Source organism: Felis catus, chromosome C1 (genome assembly GCF_018350175.1).
Source record: "Felis catus isolate Fca126 chromosome C1, F.catus_Fca126_mat1.0, whole genome shotgun sequence".
NCBI lineage: Eukaryota > Metazoa > Chordata > Mammalia > Carnivora > Felidae > Felis > Felis catus.
In genome coordinates, this window is record NC_058375.1 from 182,637,136 (window position 1) to 182,657,413 (window position 20,278).

The following is a 20,278-nucleotide window of genomic DNA, read 5'->3' on the forward strand; positions in this document are numbered from 1 at the left end:
ATAGGCCAATAATTAGTTCCAGACTGGCCTTCCCAGTGTAACCAACTGTAAAACTGTGAGGCAGTGGTTTGCAGACATTGCACAGCAGGTGGCTGAAGACAAAAATCCCAGAGACAAGAAAAACTCAGGAGGTGACTCTACGACCACCCAGATCTCGGCCAGGTGACGACTTCCCAAGTGCAGCGCAGGGAGTTGGAGTCCTGGGAAGTTCTGACAAGCCGAGGATGCAGAGATCAACAGGCAGGGCACAGGAGAGGAAAGAGCTATGGAGGGGTGGAGGCCAGAAGTGCACATCGGGATGCCCCCCAGGCCTTTGGCTAATGTCTGCTCTGCGCATGTGCAGGGAAACACTACCAAGGCCTTCCAGAGAGCAGCTGCTACAGGGCTGACGGTGTGTTGAAGTTCCGTGAGGTCCAGCAGTGCTGGAGAACACGGGAGTTATGACCCAGCCGAAGAAAAAGAACACCTGATCATCATTCCAGGCATCTAGCTAAGACATCAGAAATGCTGCTTTGGAAGAAGTACTAGGCCTAACAAAGCCCTAACAAAATCCACAGGGGAGACCAAACTTAGAGGCTGAATCCCACATCCCATCAAGTTAGAAGTGCTGGGGAACCACACTGGGCTTTCCACAGATCCATCCTAATGAGGTGGAAAATCATACCTAGAAGGTGCAAAGAAATAAATCTGCCTACTGGATAAAAATTAACATTAAAGTAAAAATTGTTGGGGTGCCTGAGCGACTCAGTCAGTTAAGTGCCTGACTCCCGATTTCAGCTCAGGTCAAGATCTCACAGTCGTGAGACGGAGCCCCAGGTCAGACTCCACACTGAGTATGCTTAAGATTCTCTCTCTGTCTCCCTCTACCCCTCTCCCCGCTTCACTCTCACTTTCTCCTCTCTCTCTTTCTCAAAAATAAATGAATAAATGAATAGATGAATAATAAAAATTGTTCCACGGAATTCAGAATTTTGACAACTTAGAACTCTCAACAGCCAGTGTAAAATCAGTAACTGCAGATGCGCAAACAAACAAGAAAATGGGATCCACGGTCAGGGAATTACAGACGACAAAAGCTGCCCCTTAGGGGGTCCAGACACTGGATTTAGCAGAGAATTTAAAGCAGCTACACTCAATTCAGTTCATTTCAAATAACTGAAGGAAAATATGGTCTGAATGAGTTAACATACTCGTTAGAAATCTAATAAGATTAAGGGAATCTCATAAGAAAAATAAAATCTATAAAAAGGGAAAGAAATGCAAATTCTGTAAGTGAAAAGTCAAATGAGTAAAATTTTTAAATCCATTGGATGGGATTGACAACAGAATGAAAATGCAAAAATAAAGTGAGTGAACTTGAAGATAGGTACATATAAAAAAATCATATTAAAGAAAAAATAAAACAGTTTTGTGAAATCCAAAATGGTGAAGTTGTATCAAAATCAAAAGAATTACTTCTAAAGTCACATCAAAACTATAACTTTTTCAGTGAATATAATAGATAGCAGATATAAAAATATAATTTTTCAAATCCTCCCTTCCTAATTTTGAATATATATATTTAAACACACTTGGGTAAAAATGCTGAACTCTGAAGACTTTTCCCTTTGTTTTGTTGTCATAAGAGGAAAATATAAAAATTCCTGAATTTTGTTTTTTTGCCATTTTAGATTTGTTATCCAGCATGATTAATAAGGAGTTGCATTAGTAAAACAAATGAATTTATTTTAGTCAAATACAATTCTTTGTTGCTGAGAAACATCAATTTTAGTGGGCTTAACATTTTAATAAAATCTCTGAAAGGATGTTACTTTGCCTTAAAACAGAATTTGTCAATAGTGGCGCTAATAGATAACTGTTGTGGGAGGCTGTTCTGTAATACGCTCCAAGATGTATAGCAGCATCTCTGGTCTCCCATTCCCTACCCAACTGTGCCAACCAAAAATGTCTCCGAACATCACCAAATGTCCTATAGGGGGTAAAATCACCCCCAACTGAGGAGCACTGCCATAAATGATTAGGTCTTTTATTTCCCCCTAATTTATTCATTAAAAAACAACAACAAAATGCTGGGCTTATAATCTACAGTGAAAGCAACAATGTCTTTCTATTAAAATACTCGATGTTGGAGCACCTGGGTGGTTCAGTCGGTTAGGCGTCCGACTTCAGCTCAGGTCACGATCTCACGGTCTGTGAGTTTGAGCCCCGCGTCGGGCTCTGGGCTGATGGCTCAGAGCCTGGAGCCTGCTTCCAATTCTGTGTCTCCCTCTCTCTCTGCCCCTCCCCCGTTCATGTTCTGTCTCTCTCTGTCCCAAAAATAAATAAACGTTAAAAAAAAAAATTTTTTTTAAATACTTGATGTTAAATTTTGAAAAGAATTCCCTTCATTGAGTGAAAAAGTTCCCCAACTTTAAGGATTTTGTTTATTTGTTTGTTTGTTTGTTTTAGAGAGAGCACCTGTGTGTCAGGAAGAAGGGCAGAGAGGAAAAAAAAAACAAAACCTTAAGCAGACTCCATGCTCAGGACAGAGTCTGACATGGGACTCAATCCCAGGGATCATGACCTGAGCTGAAATCAAGAGCTGGATGCTAATCCAGGTGTCCCATTATCACGTTTAATTTAGATTTTCTTTACGCCTGGTTGATAGGTTTTGATTTTTGCTTTCAACAAAACAAATTTTATATTTTCTGGCATGTGCCATTCATCATTCGCTCACCTATGAATAACAGGTACAAATTAGCTAAATACAGCTGGGACATTTTTATGAAAACAAACAGCAACCTATTTCTAAGTCATTTATTAAGAGAATATGACACGTTCTTCACCTAACTGATCAAGCACACATCAGGAATTTTGATATAAAAAGACACCACAGACTGCAGGTTGTTCTTCATGGAATTCAATCTTTAGAAACTACAGAACATTTTCTCACATCAGTTATCTAAACCTAGACTTCTTTTCAGTCAGTTCAAAAATATAGGTAAAAGCTAATATCCGCCTCCTCCCCAAAATGGGACTACTGATCAAGGGCAAGGTGAGTTTTTTTTCTTTAAAAGAAAACACTGTAAGATCTGCAGGTTCTGGCATTTAATCTGGGTAGAAATGTAACCACAAATTCATATCAGCAAAGGTATTTATCATTTTTGACTCTAATTTTTCTGGGGAAAAAAATTCCCAGAATTTGCTGAGTTTATTTGCATGTGGGTGATTTTTTTTTTTCCAGGAAAAAATACAAACTAGGATACTGTTACAGTAAAAACATATGCTCTACGTCACATGCAAGTCCATCTTATGTCACTCACCTATGTGATAAAGTCCAATCCAATCACTGGGGTCCACCTCCTCTTTAATGTCCCAGAAGATAATGAGGTTTTGGGCTTGCCCCAGCGTGTACTCGTACATGCTGGCAGTCAAGCTGGAGCGGCTCTCAGAGGTCACCAGGTCTGTGTCGCTGTTTGCCCTCTGTAGGGTCATGTTCTCTGGCATGGAGCTCTGGGCGGCGAGGCTCTGAAGGTTCTCTGGGCTCAATGTGTACCGCATCTGGGGATTTCGACGCCGCACAAAAAGCAGGTGCTCCCGAGCTGAGCTGGCCATCCTGAGGTTAGCTTCCTACAAAGCTGCAAGAGACAGACAAGCACAAAGCATTAGTGCTACAATGCGAGGGAATTAGGTTTAAGCCTCCCAGACGTAAAGCCCTAAAGAGTGTTTACGAAAGCCCGGCCATGCAATAATCTTCTGCTGTCAAAATAAAACCTATTATTCTACTTGTCAACTGATGATGTCAGAAACAACTTCTATAGTCTGAGGTCACATGATGGCAAAGGCCATCACGCACCTGTGGCCCTTGATTTCACAGGGCACAGCTTCCCCCTGGCAATTAAGGACAAGCAGATTTCCCTACCAGTCCCTTTAGGTTTATCCTCTCCCAGACATCCCACCTTCAGGAATGGTCCTCTTTTCCTTCACCCCCACCCCATATACTTATTTCTTGTGGAAATTAAATTTTAAAATAGCAAGACAGAAAATTGTGACACGCGCTAAACACAGTTGAAATCTACCACTGAGCACAGGTTAACCTGCTCAATTTCCTTCTCACAGGAATGTAACCCATCAGTGTTTATCAGGAACTTGCTCAAATGTCACCTCCTCTCTTAAACAGAATGGCCATCGTATTTAAGACCACAACACCCCATCTCTTCCCCATCTCTCCTCTCTCGCTGTATTTTTCTCCATAGCAATTACCATAACCTGATGTGCCACACAGTAGCATTTACTTATTTATTTGGTTATTGCATACTTCTCCCAACAAGAATGCAAGCTTGGGGAAATGACAGTCTCCTCAATAAGTGGTGCTGGGAAAACTGGACAGCCACACACAAAAGAATGAAGCTGGACCCTTATCTTACACAGTAGACAAAAACCAACTCAAAACAGATTAAGGATTTGAAAATAAACCCTGAAGGCATAAAACTCCTAGAAGAAAACATAGGGAGTAAGCATCTTGACATCAGTCTTGGCAATAATTTTTCTTGGATCTGACACCAAAAGCAAAGGCAACCAAAGCAAAAATAAACAACTGGGACTATATCAAACTAAAAAGTTTCTGAACAGCAAAAGAAACCAGGTCTGTTGAAGCTACACAGTCTTTAAAAGCAGGAACAGTGTCTCAGGGGTGCTTATGTACGGCAAGGGAGGAGCTGACATGGAGAAAGGATGGAGGAGGTTATCTGTATATTTCTTTAACAAACATTCACACAGTACTTATTCTTTCAAGTGATTCACAAACACATAGGTTATTTGTAAGACTTGTGTTTATAAATCAATAGCTGCACATGCTTAAACTTCACCCTGCCTCAATTATTAAATGGAGATGACTTTAAAGTACCATGAGAGATTGCTGTAAGGATTAGAAAAATTGTGTTAGTCAGAGACAGACAAAAATCGTACGACTTCACTCATATGAGGACTCTAAGAGACAAAACAGATGAACATAAGGGAACGGAAACAAAAATAATATAAAAACAGGGAGGGGGACAAAACACAAAAGACTCAAATATGGAGAACAAACTGAGGGTTACTGGAGGGGTTGTGGGAGGGGGGATGGGCTAAATGGGTAAGGGCATTAAGGAATCTACTCCTGAAATCATTGTTTCACTATATACCAATTTGGATGTAAATTTTAAAAAAATAAATAATAAAATTAAAAAAAAAAAAAAGAAAAAAAAGAAAAGAAAAATCTTAAGTGAGGGGGGCCTGGGTGGCTCAGTCGGTTGAGAACCCGACTTCAGCTCAGGTCATGATTGCACAGTTCACAGGCGTGAACCCCGCAATGGGCTGTGTGCTGACAGTTCAGAGCCTGGAGCCTGCTTCAGATTATATGTCTCCCTTTCTCTCTGCTCCTCACCTTCTCATGCTCTGCCTCTCAAAAATAAATAAGCATTAAAAAATATTTTTAAGAAAAATCATACATGAAAGTGTTCAGTAAAAAGCAACTACTGTTATTTTTAGTAACAATATAATTACTGAATTAATTAATGCACGATTTACTTTGGAGTAGCTCCAAGGGTTGGGAGACAGTTAAGAGAAATCAAATGCTGAAGACTACCTTTTTACACAGGAAAAATTACTCTAAATTCTTCCTCATGTTAGATGACCCCATGGAAAAAACAGTCCATTCTTCCCCTGCCTCCCTATTCAACATGGCTCCTGGTTCCCAGAAGCCAGAAATCAGCTACATATGGATACACAGCCCTTTGAGTTATAGCTTTTAACTCAACCACGTCTCTTAAATAATTGTTTCTACATTAAAAAAATAATAATTCCAATTTCCAAACAATCCACTTAGGAAAACTTTGAGAGCCCCGCACCCACAAGCCAGGAACTGAGAGGTGAGATTAGAAGAACCTCAGGCACAGAACAGAAAACAAGTCAGCTGGAACCTAAGAGTGATAAGCAGGAGTCATTGCAGGGTCTCGAGCACAAGAGTCAAAACATTAAATATAAGTATGAGAAAATTAATCTGAGAGCCTCTGCAGGGCTGGTTGTAAAAGGAGGGTAACAGAGGAGGTAAACCAGTCAGAAGCTGATTAAGTGAGGAATCCCGCACTGAATGCTGAAAAACGGATTTTAGTAACACAGAAGGGAAATATATCAATTGGGAATATTTCAAAGAGCGAGCCCAAAGATGTGGCAACAGAATGAATACAGAGGATCAAAGTGGGGAAAAATCAGGACTAAATTCTGGATTTTCAGTCCAAGCAGCAATAAAATCCCAGAAACATTGATAGGGCTAAGAAAATCAATACGATCTTCGGTGAGTTGGAAGTAAATGCAATATACCCAAGTCACTATGTCCCAAAGACTCTTGTGAAGGTGGGTCGAGTTGCTGGTTATTATGAAGCCAGGGATAAAAATAAATATTCAAATGCAAGTTTCTGCTTAATAATAGCCTTATTGTTTGTTAATTAAAATCAACTAAAATCATCTCTAAAAGCCTTACTAGTCCAGGGTTTAAAAATCTCATTCAGGGGCGCCTGGGTGGCTCAGTCGGTTGAGCGGCCGACTTCGGCTCAGGTCATGATCTCAAGGTCCATGGGTTCAAGCCCCGCGTTGGGCTCTGTGCTGACAGTGCAGAGCCTGGAGCCTGTTTCGGATTCTGTGTCTCCCTCTCTCTGACCCTCCCCCGTTCATGCTCTGTCTCTCTCTGTCTCAAAAATAAATTAAAAAAAAAATGTTAAAAATAAATTAAAAAAAAATAAAAAAGCCTCATTCAGATTTTACTTTGCATAACTTAGATCAATGGAAAAGAAAAAAAATTAGAATAGGGAATGCCCGGGGGGCTAAGTCGGTTGAGGATCCAACTCTTGATTCGGCTCAGGTCATGATCCCAGGGTCGTGGGATCAAGCCCTGCATTGGGCTTGCATGGAGCTTGCTTAAGATTCTCTCTCTCCCTCTCTCTCTGCCCCTCCCCCACTCACACACAAGTGAGTGCACTCTCTCTCTAAAATAAAATAAAATGAAATGAAATAAAATAAAATAAAATGCTCAGATTACGATGAGGGACAATAGTCCAAGCCTGTATTGGAAAATTTCATTTCTCCCCTATAGGAAAAGAAAAGTATATTTTAGAGTTCATGTTTCAACAGTAAAGAAGATCAAACATCATGCAAAAATTCTCAAGGCTGCATGAAAATGAAAAACAACAAACCACTCTAAATATTATAGATACAATTTTCCTTTATAACTACCTTATTCAAAGCACTATTCCCACATGGGCAAATTAGCTACTGAAATGACAGCGAATGGCTACTTTATATTTTTTCCTACTGAAATCTAAGAAGTCTTGACTTGCTTCTTGGTTTCACACCTACGCCTTATGCAATAAGAAAGACAAATTTTCTTCAGATAAGTATCCATGCTGTTCTGAAAAGCTTTACAGATAAAGCCAATGGAAGGGAAACTGATTAGTACCCACCATACTTATTACACAGAAAGCTGGTCCTTGGAAGCTCCTTAGACAATCCCTCCCTTGAGAAGCGCTGCTGCAGCTCTAGGTCCCATTCCCAAAGGACACAATGTAATATGATGAAGCACTCCTTAAACCCCGCCCCCTTCGATTTATGATGAGGTCTGCACTATGCTGCTCTCTCGGATAACGGACATCTGCTTAAACAACAGCTAAAAACAAAATCACTTTTCTTCCAGAGGTCAACAGAGATGTAATTACCAAGCAAATTGCAAAACACCTTAGTATATGACTTCATGTCCAAAAGCAGCAGATTTTGTGCAGAAGACAGAGACAGTAGCAGACGACAAATACATTAAGCAAGCATCTTTATTTAAAATATTTTTGCTCAAGAAACTGGAGGTGAATGTCAATTTACTGAATTTCACCTGAAGGGTAAGTACTGACAACATTCCATGTCAAACTAGAAATGCCCCCTAGATTTTAACTTCCTAGACTGTATACTGATAAACAAAGCTATAACAACCTTGTTTAACCATTCAAATTCCAAAACACACACACACACACACACACACACACACACACACACACCCCTACTCAACTATACTATGCTTTAAACTCCGTGTGTGTTTTACTATATAAATGAGGGAAACAAAGGGCAAAAAGATGTCAAGAGACACTAAAGAAAATATAATTAGCCTGCAATAAGCGGAGATGTGAGAAACCTAGGAAGAGAAATCAGCCACCCAGCAGACCCGCCAGGCCAGGTGACACAGGAAATGAAGAAAGTCATCACCAAATTCCCAACTACAGATCTCTCCCAGTGGATTTCCACCATACCTGCTGCTAAAAGAAAGCAATCAAAGTCATCACTCAGTGTTTATCCTACGTAATCATAACCCCAATACTCAGCTTACTCAGCAAGAATGTTCTAGTAAGGTGATTAATACCAGAAAATCCCTGCTACAACACTTGTCAGTAAGTGCTCCCAGCACTCCAGGGCATTTGACAGAGAGCCTCGGCTGACTCAAGCTGCCTGCCTCTCACTTCCTCTTCTCAGGGGGAGAAGTATCAGAAAATGCAATTTACCCTCCAGGCTCCTCCTCTTTAGAAAAAGCCTGTCCTTCTCACAGTTTCACCAAATAATGTTAGGATCCACAACATAAAAATAGTCCACATGTCAGTCTGGAAAAGGAATGTATACAAATGGGAAGAAATCATTTTAAGTTCCAAAACCTTTTAATTTTTAAAATTTTTTAATGTTTATTTATTTTTGAGAGAGTGCGTGAGTGGGAGAGGGGCAGAGAGAGAGGGAGACACAGAATCTGAAGCAGGCTCCAGGCTCTGAGCTGTCAGCACAGAGCCTGACGTGGGGCTCGAACTCACGGACCGCGAGATCATGACCTGAGCCGAAGTCGAACGCTTAACCGACCAAGCCACCCACACGCCCCCCAAAAAGCTTTTAATCTTAAAGACTGAGTCCAACAGTGCATTCAAGATGTTGTTTTAACCTTCAATTGCTGAATATACGAGATAAATAAGAGAAAATCATTACGATTTGGTTCAACTCTTTGGAGTTCCTTAAATTCAATAAGGTTTTTAATTCAACTACTAAATTTTCCTTTGTAGGTGTGAATAGATAATTCCCAAAAGGAAAAAGTTAAATAATTGATAATTACATATCAAAAAACAAATATTTTAAATATGACATGTAATTTTTTATCCATTAAAATGTCCAGTTTGAAAACTAACATAGGGGCGCCTAGGTGACTCAGTCAGTTAAGCGTCCGACTTCAGCTCAGGTCACGATTGCACAGTTCGTGAGTTTCAGCTCTGCATTGGGTTCTGTACTGACAGCTCAGAGCCTGGAGCCTGCTTCAGATTCTGTGTCTCCTACTCTCTGACCCTCCCCTGTTCATGCTCCGTCTCTGTCTGTCTGTCTGCCTGTCTGCATTGGGTTCTGTACTGACGGCTCAGAGCCTGGAGCCTGCTTCAGATTCTGTGTCTCCTACTCTCTGACCCTCCCCTGTTCGTGCTCTGTTTCTGTCTGTCTGTCTGCCTGTCTGTCTCTCTATCTCAAAAATAAATAAATCTTTAAAAAAAAATATTTTTAAAAAAGAAAACTAACAGCACTCAGACATGCAGGTGCAGTGAGACGTCTCACAAAGCTTGCTGGCACCCTGGGAGAGCGAAAGGCATCCAGACCAAAAGTGAAGGCAGCTTCCTCAGAAAAAGGGGAATGGTTGTAACTAGAAGAAGAGGAAACGAATGCTGGACAAAAATAAAGGAGAAAGAAAAATGAAAGTAACAAAATATGAGCACCCAAATGACAGACCCTTACATATGTAACGAGAGAAGAATATAGGATGGGATAGCAAGTATGGGAAGAAGAAAGGCAACAACTTTACTCATGTACCTCAAAAGTTGATTGTACATTGTAACGAGTCCCTTACTGGAATGATATTCAATTGGCATGGATATCAACTTTTTATTTTATTTTTTTAAGTTTATTTATTTAGAGAGAGAGAGCGCGCACGCAAGAGCACACACGCACCAGTGGGGTAGGGGCAGAGAGGGAGGGTGGGAGAAAATCCCAAGCAGGCTCCGCACTGCCCAACATGGGGCTCGATCTCACGAACTGTGAGATCATGACCTGAGGCAAAACCAAGAGTCAGACGCTTAACTGTCTGAGCCACCCAGGTGCCCCTGATTTTTTAAAACACTAATCTATATTTTTAAAATTCTATTAAATTAAGACGAGTAAAACTTCAAGAGTCGTTTTCTTTTTTTTATTTTATTTTTTTTTTAACGTTTATTTATTGTTGAGACAGAGAGAGACAGAGCATGAACAGGGGAGTAGCAGAGAGAGAAGGAGACACAGAATCTGAAACAGGCTCCAGGCTCTGAGCGGTCAGCACAGAGCCCGACGCGGGGCTTGAACTCACAGACCATGAGATCATGGCCTGAGCTGAAGTCGGATGCTTAACTGACCAAGCCACCCAGGCGCCCCTCAAGAGTCATTTTCAAACATTATGCCAAATTAGAAAAAAATGGCAATCAAAACTTCATGTATTTTCAATGCCTTTTTAAAATGCCAACCTGGGGCGCCTGGGTGGCGCAGTCGGTTAGGCGTCCGACTTCAGCCAGGTCACGATCTCGCGGTCCGTGAGTTCGAGCCCCGCGTCAGGCTCTGGGCTGATGGCTCAGAGCCTGGAGCCTGTTTCCGATTCTGTGTCTCTCTCTCTCTCTCTCTGCCCATCCCCCGTTCATGCTCTGTCTCTCTCTGTCCCAAAAATAAATAAACGTTGAAAAAAAAAAATTTTAAATGCCAACCTATTTTTCAGTAAATACACATGAAGTTCTACGGTCTAAATATTTCTTTAAAAAAAGAAAAAAGCCTTTGCTTGTATATCAAGCACTTTTGGTGGTTTGCTTATCTGTTGACAAATATCGATGGTTTGAGTGCAGGAAGTGGAATCAATTCATTTTAAAGTCATCTCTTTTGAAAGATATTAAACTTCTACTCCCTGAACATCCCTAGGGCGAAAGATGTCTTTTTTTTTTTTTTCGCATGGAATACACCTCAAAACATCATCTTTAGCTGAAGCTGCAGATAATTACCAATTGTTGGTAAGTGGAATTCAGATATTAAACATTCTGCATCACTTTGTGGTGGCTGGAACACATTTTCGTGGGAAAGTTTTCCTTGCAATGCAAACCGCAAAACATAAGCTTCTAGTTACTGATTGTCCAAAGCTGCTAGAAAAGACAATCGACTGTATTCCATAAAACACCCAGAGGTCATAACTAGAAACGCTAGTAATGGCTGCAGGTACTCTGCACTCCACAGAGCACATTTTTTAAGGCTTAATGCCTCTCTCTTTCCATTCCCACCAGCACAGCAGGACTAAGCCAAGTTCGTGTCAGATCCTATCCAGACAGTCACTTCTCAGCAGGCCTCTCTGACTCTGGTGTTTTCTGCCACCCTGCAGCACTCCTTCAATGACAGCACTCCTGATCAAGGAACATAATTACAGGTCCAGGACAGAAGCAAACAAAGGGGCAGGGGTGGGACCAAGTCTGCGCAGGGAGAGCAGGGCAGGGCTCTCACAGGGAGTGACGTTTAGCCTGATAAAGCTGAAACCTGAAGGGTGGATTTCTTTATACTTCCTCTTTTTTTTTTCTAATGTAATTTATTGTCAAATTGGCTAACATACAGTGTGTAAAGTGTGCTCTTGGTTTTTGGAGTAGATTCCTGTGGTTCATCGCTTACGTACCACACCCAGTGCTCATCCCAACAAGTGCCCTCCTCAATGCCCATCACCCGTTTTGCCCTGTCCCCCACCCCCCCCATCCACCCTCAGTTTGTTCTCTGTATTTGTCTCTTATGGTTTGCCTCCCTCCCTCTCTGTGTCTGACTATTTTTTTCCCCTTCCCTTCCCTCATGGTCTTCTGTTTCTTTATACTTCCCTAAATAAACGCATGAAAAAGTCGCATACAGACTTTCTCCCTGAGAACTCATCTATTCTGCTAAGCATGAAATTGCTCAGCATTCTTGGCAGTGTCCACGCCATTCTCTCCACCTACTGCATCCACCCACGTTCAAGGCCTGGAGACCACCCTTCCTGAAGAAAACCCAGCCAGAAGGCAACTCTCCTACTATTGAATCCCAGGGGCCTTTTTTTTCTTTTAGAGAGAGCATGAACAGGGTAGAGGAGCAGAGGGAGAGAAAGAATCTTAAGCAGCCTTCACACTCAGTGCACAGCCGGATGCAGGGCTCTATCCCCCAACCCTGGGAGATCATGACCTGAGCAGAAACCAAGAGTCAGATGCTCAACCGGCTGAGCCACCCAGGGGCCCCTCCCACAGCCTTTTTACATTCCTATCCTCTGTACCTCACAACGCCCCAGAGTCTGAGCATGAAGATTCAGGTCTTCCTCTGCCAGACTATAAACTCTCCGAGGACAATTTCTATTTCTCTTGCATGTTATATCCTCAGCAAAATAGTAAGTGTTCAGTAAATGTTTTTCAAATAAATGAGTGGATGTAGTTAACTGCCACTAATGAGGAAAGAAGAATTTGAAAGGACCAAATCAACAGTAGGAGCACATGTGGACTTTTCTTTAGAATTTAGCCAGGCATTCAAAAAGGGATTTATTAAGTCAAGTGCCTACTCTATGCTGAAAAGTACAAGATAAGGTCATGCTATCCAATGGAAAGAAATAAAAACCAATCAACCTACATGAAAGAAATAGAGAACAACTCCCTCCTATATTATAAGGTGTAAGTGCAGAAGTCAGTAAGAATTCACTGCAGAGACTGCAGTGTTTAAGAAAAGCCTAATGAGAAAAATTGAGCTGAACTTTGAAAGATATGAACAGGCCATGGAAATGTGGAGTGAATTCTAAGTCAAAGAAAGAATCCAATTCAAAAATGGGAAGATAGGAATTAGCTTTCAGTGGCTTCAGTCTGATCCAAACCACTATCATCTGTCCTCTGAATAAATAATCATCTCCTTTGGGCACCTGGATGGCTCAGTCGGTTGAGCATCTGACTCTTGATTTTGGCTCAGGTATGATCTCACGGTTCATGGGTTCAAGCCCCTCATTAGGCTCTTCACTGACAGCGCAGAGCCTGCTTGGGATTCTCTGTCTCCCTCTCTCTCTCCCCTCCCCTGCTCACTTGCTGTCTTTCTCAAAATAAATAAGTAAACCTTAAAAACAAAACAAAACAAAAACCCATCTCGTTCATTGCTCCTATCCTCGATTTCTCGCTGTCTATTCTCGAAACATCAACCAGAATGATTTTTTTCAAATGGAAGTCAGATCATTTGCTCTCTACCCAAAACCCTCCAAGAGCCCCCATTTCACTTAGAATGAAAGCCAAAACCCACATAATGGTCTACAAGGACACATGATCTGGTCCTCTCTGACTTCATCTACCACCGTGGCCACCCATGCTCATGCCATCCTAGTCCCACTGCAGCTCCTGGAAGGTACCAGCTATACTCAACCACAGGCCTTTGCATCTACTGTTTCCTTTACCACAGAAGCTCTTCTCTTCAATATCCACATGGCTCATTTTGCTACCCCTTCACATTTTTACCAAATGCCACCCTCTCAGTAGGACCTTCCCAGACCACTCCATGTAAAATTCCAATTGCCTCAGCACTACACTTTCCCTGCTTTATTTTTCCTCCATAGCACTTTCACATCCTAATATCCAGTATAAATCATTAATATCTCTCCAGTGTCTAGTGTCTCTCCCCACTACAATGTATGCTTCATGAAGACTCGGAAATGACAGACAGATGTCACCTCTAAGTTGGCAAATATATTTAGACCTTTTTTTCAGCAGAGTACCAAGAACAACGTCCATTCAATGACACGATCAACTGTTGTTTTTAACTTTCCAGGTGATACGCCACCACACTAAGTTTTCTAACAGAAGCAATTTCACTGGCACCTGCAATAGTTGTGGGCACAAGCTGCAAACATACAGGTTAAATTTCAAAGTCTGAGATTACCAACTGATGCTTCCTGTTATCACCGAGGTTAACAAAAGCACCTCAGAAAGAAAAAGGAAAATGAGATATAATCAAACAACAAGGAATAATCATGTTAGAGAGGGGAGTCACATGTAAGTCATAAATACAGAGTGCTAAACTGACCTGATTGTTCATACCAGCAACCTCCCGCGCCTGCTATGTGTGAGGCATTGTTCTAGCTCCAGGGAAACAGACGAAACAGACTCTATTCTCAAGGAACGTAAAGTCTTAAGACTAGAAAAAAGAACTAATTTAAAACAATAATTAATAAACCACCCAACGTCCAAGATTCCCAGTGGTTTGCAGAATCATCTGGAAGAACCAACAAATTTAATGAACATCAAGGTGCAGCATATGGAGAAGGAAACCGTTCCGCTCAGCATCATGATCCTGAGCAAGGATTAATCTTGATTAATCTCGATTCAAGTATTAGGATAGAAAATGTTTGAAACCTTTCCCAAAAGAACTACCTACATTTTCACGGTACTACTGTTTTCAAATTCTTTTGACAAAAAAAAAATGATCCTTTTACCTAGGTATTCATTATCCAGCTCCACTCTATTAAGGAGCCGAGGAAGAAAGCAAAACAGTTCACAAAACAATGAGCTGAAGACTTTTTAAATTCATCCCCATTCAACTACTTCTTCCCTGCAACGATAGAGTTGATCCCTGCCAATCACATCTGTCAGTCAGTCACTCACGGAGCCTCAGATGTTCCAAGAATAAACTGACTGAAAAGAGAAACTGCATGAACTAGTGAGAGATTCAGGAATTCATAAAAGTCAATGAAAGAGATTTTGAGTAACTTCTTGAAGCACATGCAAAACCACTGATTAAAAAGGGTCTGGCGAAGTTAGAAGAGTTGACAAGTGAAGGCGGAAAAAATTAAGAGCAATTTGAATGTCACAGGATTAAACACAGGCTGTGGGAAAGTCGACAGAGCCCCGGCAGTTTTTGTAGTAAGACTTTCACAGTTGTGGTAAGAAACACACATATTACATTGTGCTATCATACAATTTCCTTGAAAAAATTAACTCCCCTCAACTTAAAAAATGTCAACGCTTTCATTTGTTCTTTTTTCCTTCTAATAATCAGGCCATATTTGTGACTAAATCTAAATTTTGTTGTATGCAAGATAAACTGATACCCATAATTTGAACTTTTCCTTGTCCAGACCAAACCTTTTTCCCCCTATTTACTACAAAAATTGGCTTCCCATTATGAACAGATTCACTTTATTTTTTTTTCTTATGTTTATTTTTGAGAGAGAGCAGGGGAGGGACAGAGAGAGGGAGAGATTGAATCCCAAGCAGGCTCCACACTGACAGCACAGAGCCTAACACAGAACTTAAACCCACGAACCGTGAGATGGTGACCTGAGCCAAAATCAAGAGTCAGACGCTTAACCGACTGAGCCACCCAGACGCCCCTGAACAGATTCACCTTAAAAGGCCTGCTTTTCTGATACCTCTTGTGTACCCTCTGCCCCCACCCTCAACCCCATGTTATCTCCACAGCTACCCTATGATGGAGCTGTAATTCTAGATTTGATTTCCAGATGAGAGCACCAAGCGAGTGGGTGACACAGCTGAGATCCACACTTAGGTCCTTAAAGCCTGCTTCTCTGACCATATATCACAGCTCCCTATAGCTTCTATACCTAGGCCACATCATGTGGTACCTAGGGTTACCCACAAAATTGGGGGGTGGGAAGATAAAATCATCTATTTACAGGGTTTAAAGTCAATGTCCTAAAGGCAGGTGCCAAACAGCCTCCCACTGCCAAAACAGAGCTTCTGAGTTACCAGAAATGCCTTGCCTTCTCCCCAGCCTTCTGGTTCTCATTTTTGGTCCATCTACTGTAAGCTTTGCAGGCAGAGAAAGTCTTTATTTATTTGTTTGTTATAAGCCACAGATTATAAGTTGATAAGTAGCAATTTCCCTCCCTCAGGACATTCTCCATGGGCTCTGACAACTTTTTAATGTGCAGGTGTATGTAACAGAGATCTGAAAGAGTGGCTTTGCCAATGCGGGCAACCCTTCCAGCGCAGGACTCAGGTAAGTCCCATCCTTTGTCTTTCTCTTCTCACCCATCCATTTTTTTAAAGAATAATGAATATATACTTAGAGGGTTCCTTGCATAAGGAGTTGCCCTACAAAACACGGTATTAGCCAGAGAGAGGCAAGGAAGAGAGATAAGAAAAATACTGGGGGGGGGGGGGGTTGAGGGGGTAGGGAGAGAGGGCAGGGGAGAATGGGGGGGGTTAGAGATCAAAATACACGAACTTCCAATTATAAGATGAACAAGTTCTTGTGGTCTAATGGTGATTATAGTTAATAATACTGTATTATATGCTTAACAGTTGCTAAGAGTGTAGATCTTAAATGTTTTCATCACAAGAAGAAATTGAAATTGGGGCTCCTGGGTGGCTCAGTCGGTTAAGCGTCCGACTTTGGCTCAGGTCATGATCTCGCAGTCTGTGAGTCCGAGCCCCGCGTCGGGTTCTGTGTTGACTGCTCGGAGCCTGGAGCCTGTTTCAGATTCTGTGTCTCCCTCTCTCTCTCTGACTCTCCCCCGTTCATGCTCTGTCTCTCTCCGTCTCAAAAATAAATAAAGGTTAAAAAGAAGAAGAAGAAGAAATTGAAATTATGTGATGTGATCGAGATGTTAGCTAACACTACAGGGGTAATCACTGTGCAATATATGTGTATCAACTCACCACGTTTTACCCCTTAAACTTACACAATGTTGTATGTCAGTTATCTCTCAGTAAAGCTAGAGCTGGGGAAAAGACCAAAGGAAAAAGACTGTGGGTGTCAGGTATGGAAAGCATTTTTTTTCTGGAAGATTAGGGTTAGGAAGAAAATGGGAGAAGCAGCTACCAGGAATATGAAATCCAAGAGAACATGTTAAACTACCATTTTCTAGACCCCAACCCAAATCTACTAATCCTAACCTACCTGTGAGGCAGGTCTCAGACATCAGATTTTTAATATATTCTCGTTAATGTTGTTAAATGCTGAAATTTGAAAACTGCTAACATAAGAAATCACCAGTTAGTATCTCTATATAGTCCCATGTTAGCCCAAATAACTTAGATACCATTGTCCCAAGTACATCCAAGTTTATTAAACTAAATTTAAAAGAACCAAAAGTCAACCGAGAGACTTCAGTCTTCGGAAAATTTTTTGGATTCTATTTTCCATAAAATTTAGACTGACATAATTATTTACACTTAATAACAATTTAAATAACACAAAGCTTTATGTATCCCCATTCTTATTCCACACACAAAAAAATACATGACATGTTGCCACAGGACATTCAATAAGCTGAAAAGAAGCAAGCCAAAACAGCAAGGGAAAGCAAGCCAAGGAGTAAAGTTTATACCTAGGACTTGTGCCATTCAGCACTGCTCAGATACTAGAAATAGGTCATTAATTTGTCTCTGAACTTTCTAGCATCCCACAGACTCCTTAGTCTTCATGGTACTATGAAGCTATTATTCTGCATTCTTCTATCTACATGAAGTATGACAGTGCTGTTATATTACCATTTTCATGACATCTCATTGGCTTAACAAAAATAGCTCCAATTCAGGCACATTCGCACATAGCTCTACAGTGGTCTACAATGTGTTATCCACTATAAGAGTTACCAGCCACGTGTGGCTATAGGGCATCTGAAATAGGGCTAGTCCAAATTGAGATATGCTGTAAGTATAAAATACACACCAGATTTTAAAAACTTAGTACCCCCCCAAAAGTAAAATATCTCATTAATAAGTTTTTATATTGATTACATATTGAAATGATAGTATTTTAGGTATATTGGGTTAAATTACATAGATCTAAAACAAATCTCACCCGTTCTTTTTACCTTTCTCAGGGTGGCTCCTAAAAACATTAACATGAATGGTTCGCATTATACTTCTACTGGAATGGTACTGGTCTAAGTAGCTATACTCCAGTTAAACTCAAGAATAAAATTTAGACTTAAATTTTATAGCTTAGAGCAATAACTAGACTTCATATCTCTAAGCAAGTCTTGGTGAATGTAACTTCTTATAAATGAGTTTTCCATAAGTTCAAGATAATGTCCACTAACAGAAATCTGACCTTGAATATTAGACACAAGTGACTAGGGGCAAAGCCTCTGGGAAGGGTCTCAATGTTTTACAAATATGAAGGAAGCTGACCAATACATGTGCCCACACAAAAGGCCACTCCTCTCTTGCATGGAGGTAGGATCACTTCTGGGCAAGATCTTCCCCAGAAAACAATTCTGGGCCCTGTCTATGCATAGCCAAATGAGTGACTGATCCCAAAGCTCTAAGGAAAAAACATGGGCCCCATGTTTTCATGGGCCTGGTATATTTTCAGAGCAGAGCTTATCAGTGGGCCACTGTCCAGTGAGATAATCCTATGATTTCAGCAAATCAATCCCAAGACTAAGCCTCATCCACAAGAACCATTGAGAATTCATGATGAAACTGTGGCCTCCAATGAAAACTAGTTTATTTTCTGGTAAATCTGCTTTTATGGTAATTAGTTATGTTCTAAGTAATATGTTCAGGGAACTCAGCAAGACCTGTATATGTATTCACTCTGCCTTCAAAACCATGTAACCAAATTAACCCACTCATACAAGAGAGAAAGGGGTAGGCTCTATTCTTTTTTAAGAAAACAGACTTTTATGAATTGAAAGCATCTAATCACTGAGGGTTTGGGGTTCCCTGCAAAAAACTAGTTGTAGTTCTTCTTTTACATCATAGAAGTTTAGGGTCCCTCACTGGAGTGATGCTAAAATTTGCCAGGCAATTACTTCTAAAGAGGACTTTGAAAGAATCTTGCCAACTAAATTAGTTTTAAGCACATGTGCTCAAAGTGTAAACAAAAAAGAAACTGTCCAAAGTGTTTTAGTACCAGCCAAGTCTAAACCCAGGGTAGGGGTGTGCAACAAAGCATAAGCTTTGGGAGATGTTTTACATCAAACTAAGATTGAAGAAGAAAGGAACATTCTAATCAGGATCTGCATATATAATCATGAAACAAAAATCTGACCTGACAAAAGATTCCTGATTATTAATGATATTTGTTGATTTTAAATGCAGCTTTAAAATGTCATCTGCTCTAATGTTCACTGATAGCTTATATCTAGTTACTCTGAGTTCTATTTTTATGTAAATTAGGTTATGGAAAAATCAGGTTTAAATAAGGAAGCTCAAGCCAACAAGGGTGGCTCTGCAGTTTAGAGTGCTTGCAAAGCTCACGAGCCCCACCTAATGACGGCACACCCAGGACTCTGGAGTAGTTTGGGTGCAGGAATACATAACTGGAAGTTGAAACTTCAGAAACAAAATTGTGACATGGCTCACATTCAGAAAGCATGAAACCAACGATCAAACTTACCAACCTAATTGTATCACAGGAGAAAGGAGTTGAGGGAATAAGAAAAATAAATACTTTTTAGGGTTTTCTTCCAACAATAAAGATAATATATACCATCATAAAATTTCAAAACAGATGTGAAAAGATAAAGAAGGAGGTAAATATCATCCATAATGCCACCACTCAGAGATGCCAGCCCACTGCAGTCTGGTCTATAAATGCATGCATTGCTATTTAAACGTATAAATAAGATGAGATCATACTACAGAGTACAGACTGTTTTGTAACCTACTCTTTTTCATGCAAAATGTAATGGGGGCATTATTATTAATAAACATAGCACCACGCCGTCCTTTTAAAATAGTCACACGGCATTCCATGGTGTGACATTGCATAATTTAGTTAAACAATGTCCTCAAGATGGTCATGTAATTATTGCTATAAATCACATTGTAAACATATCCTCATACATTCATTATTGCACATTTGCCTGATTATTTCCTTAGGATAATTCTTAGAAGTGGAGTTGCCGGGTCATAAGGTGTTGACAAGTGTTACCAGAGTGCCACTTAGAAAGAAGTTGAAGTGAATATTCCCCATACGTGCAGTATAGGGAAGGCAGCTACTTCATTCTTGATACCTTCACCAACACTGAATGTTATCAATCTCTGGAGGCAGGTTAACGGCTAAGAAAACAGGTTCTAGAGCTAGAATTCTATAGCTTGGTTCAAAGCCTAGGTATGCTATGGACTAGCTCTTGGGAAAGTTAGTCAACATTTCTGTAGATTTCTGTAAAACAGGGATTGTATCATTATACCTACCACAGAGGTTACTTTTTTTTTTAATGTTTATTTATTTTTGAGACAGAGAGAGA

General features: G+C 40.6%; 1 protein-coding gene across 7 annotated transcripts in view; it reads right to left on the reverse strand.

The window, feature by feature from the left end:
- Positions 1–20,278, reverse strand: part of HECW2 (HECT, C2 and WW domain containing E3 ubiquitin protein ligase 2) — a 410,471-nt gene that overhangs the window by 231,081 nt on the left and 159,112 nt on the right. For all 7 annotated transcript variants that reach the window (XM_045034181.1, XM_045034183.1, XM_045034179.1 and 4 more), the window contains one exon: positions 3,303–3,617. In XM_045034181.1, coding sequence (XP_044890116.1) covers positions 3,303–3,594 — 292 coding nt within the window. In that variant the 5' untranslated portion in view covers positions 3,595–3,617. The remainder of the gene's footprint in view (positions 1–3,302; positions 3,618–20,278) is intronic.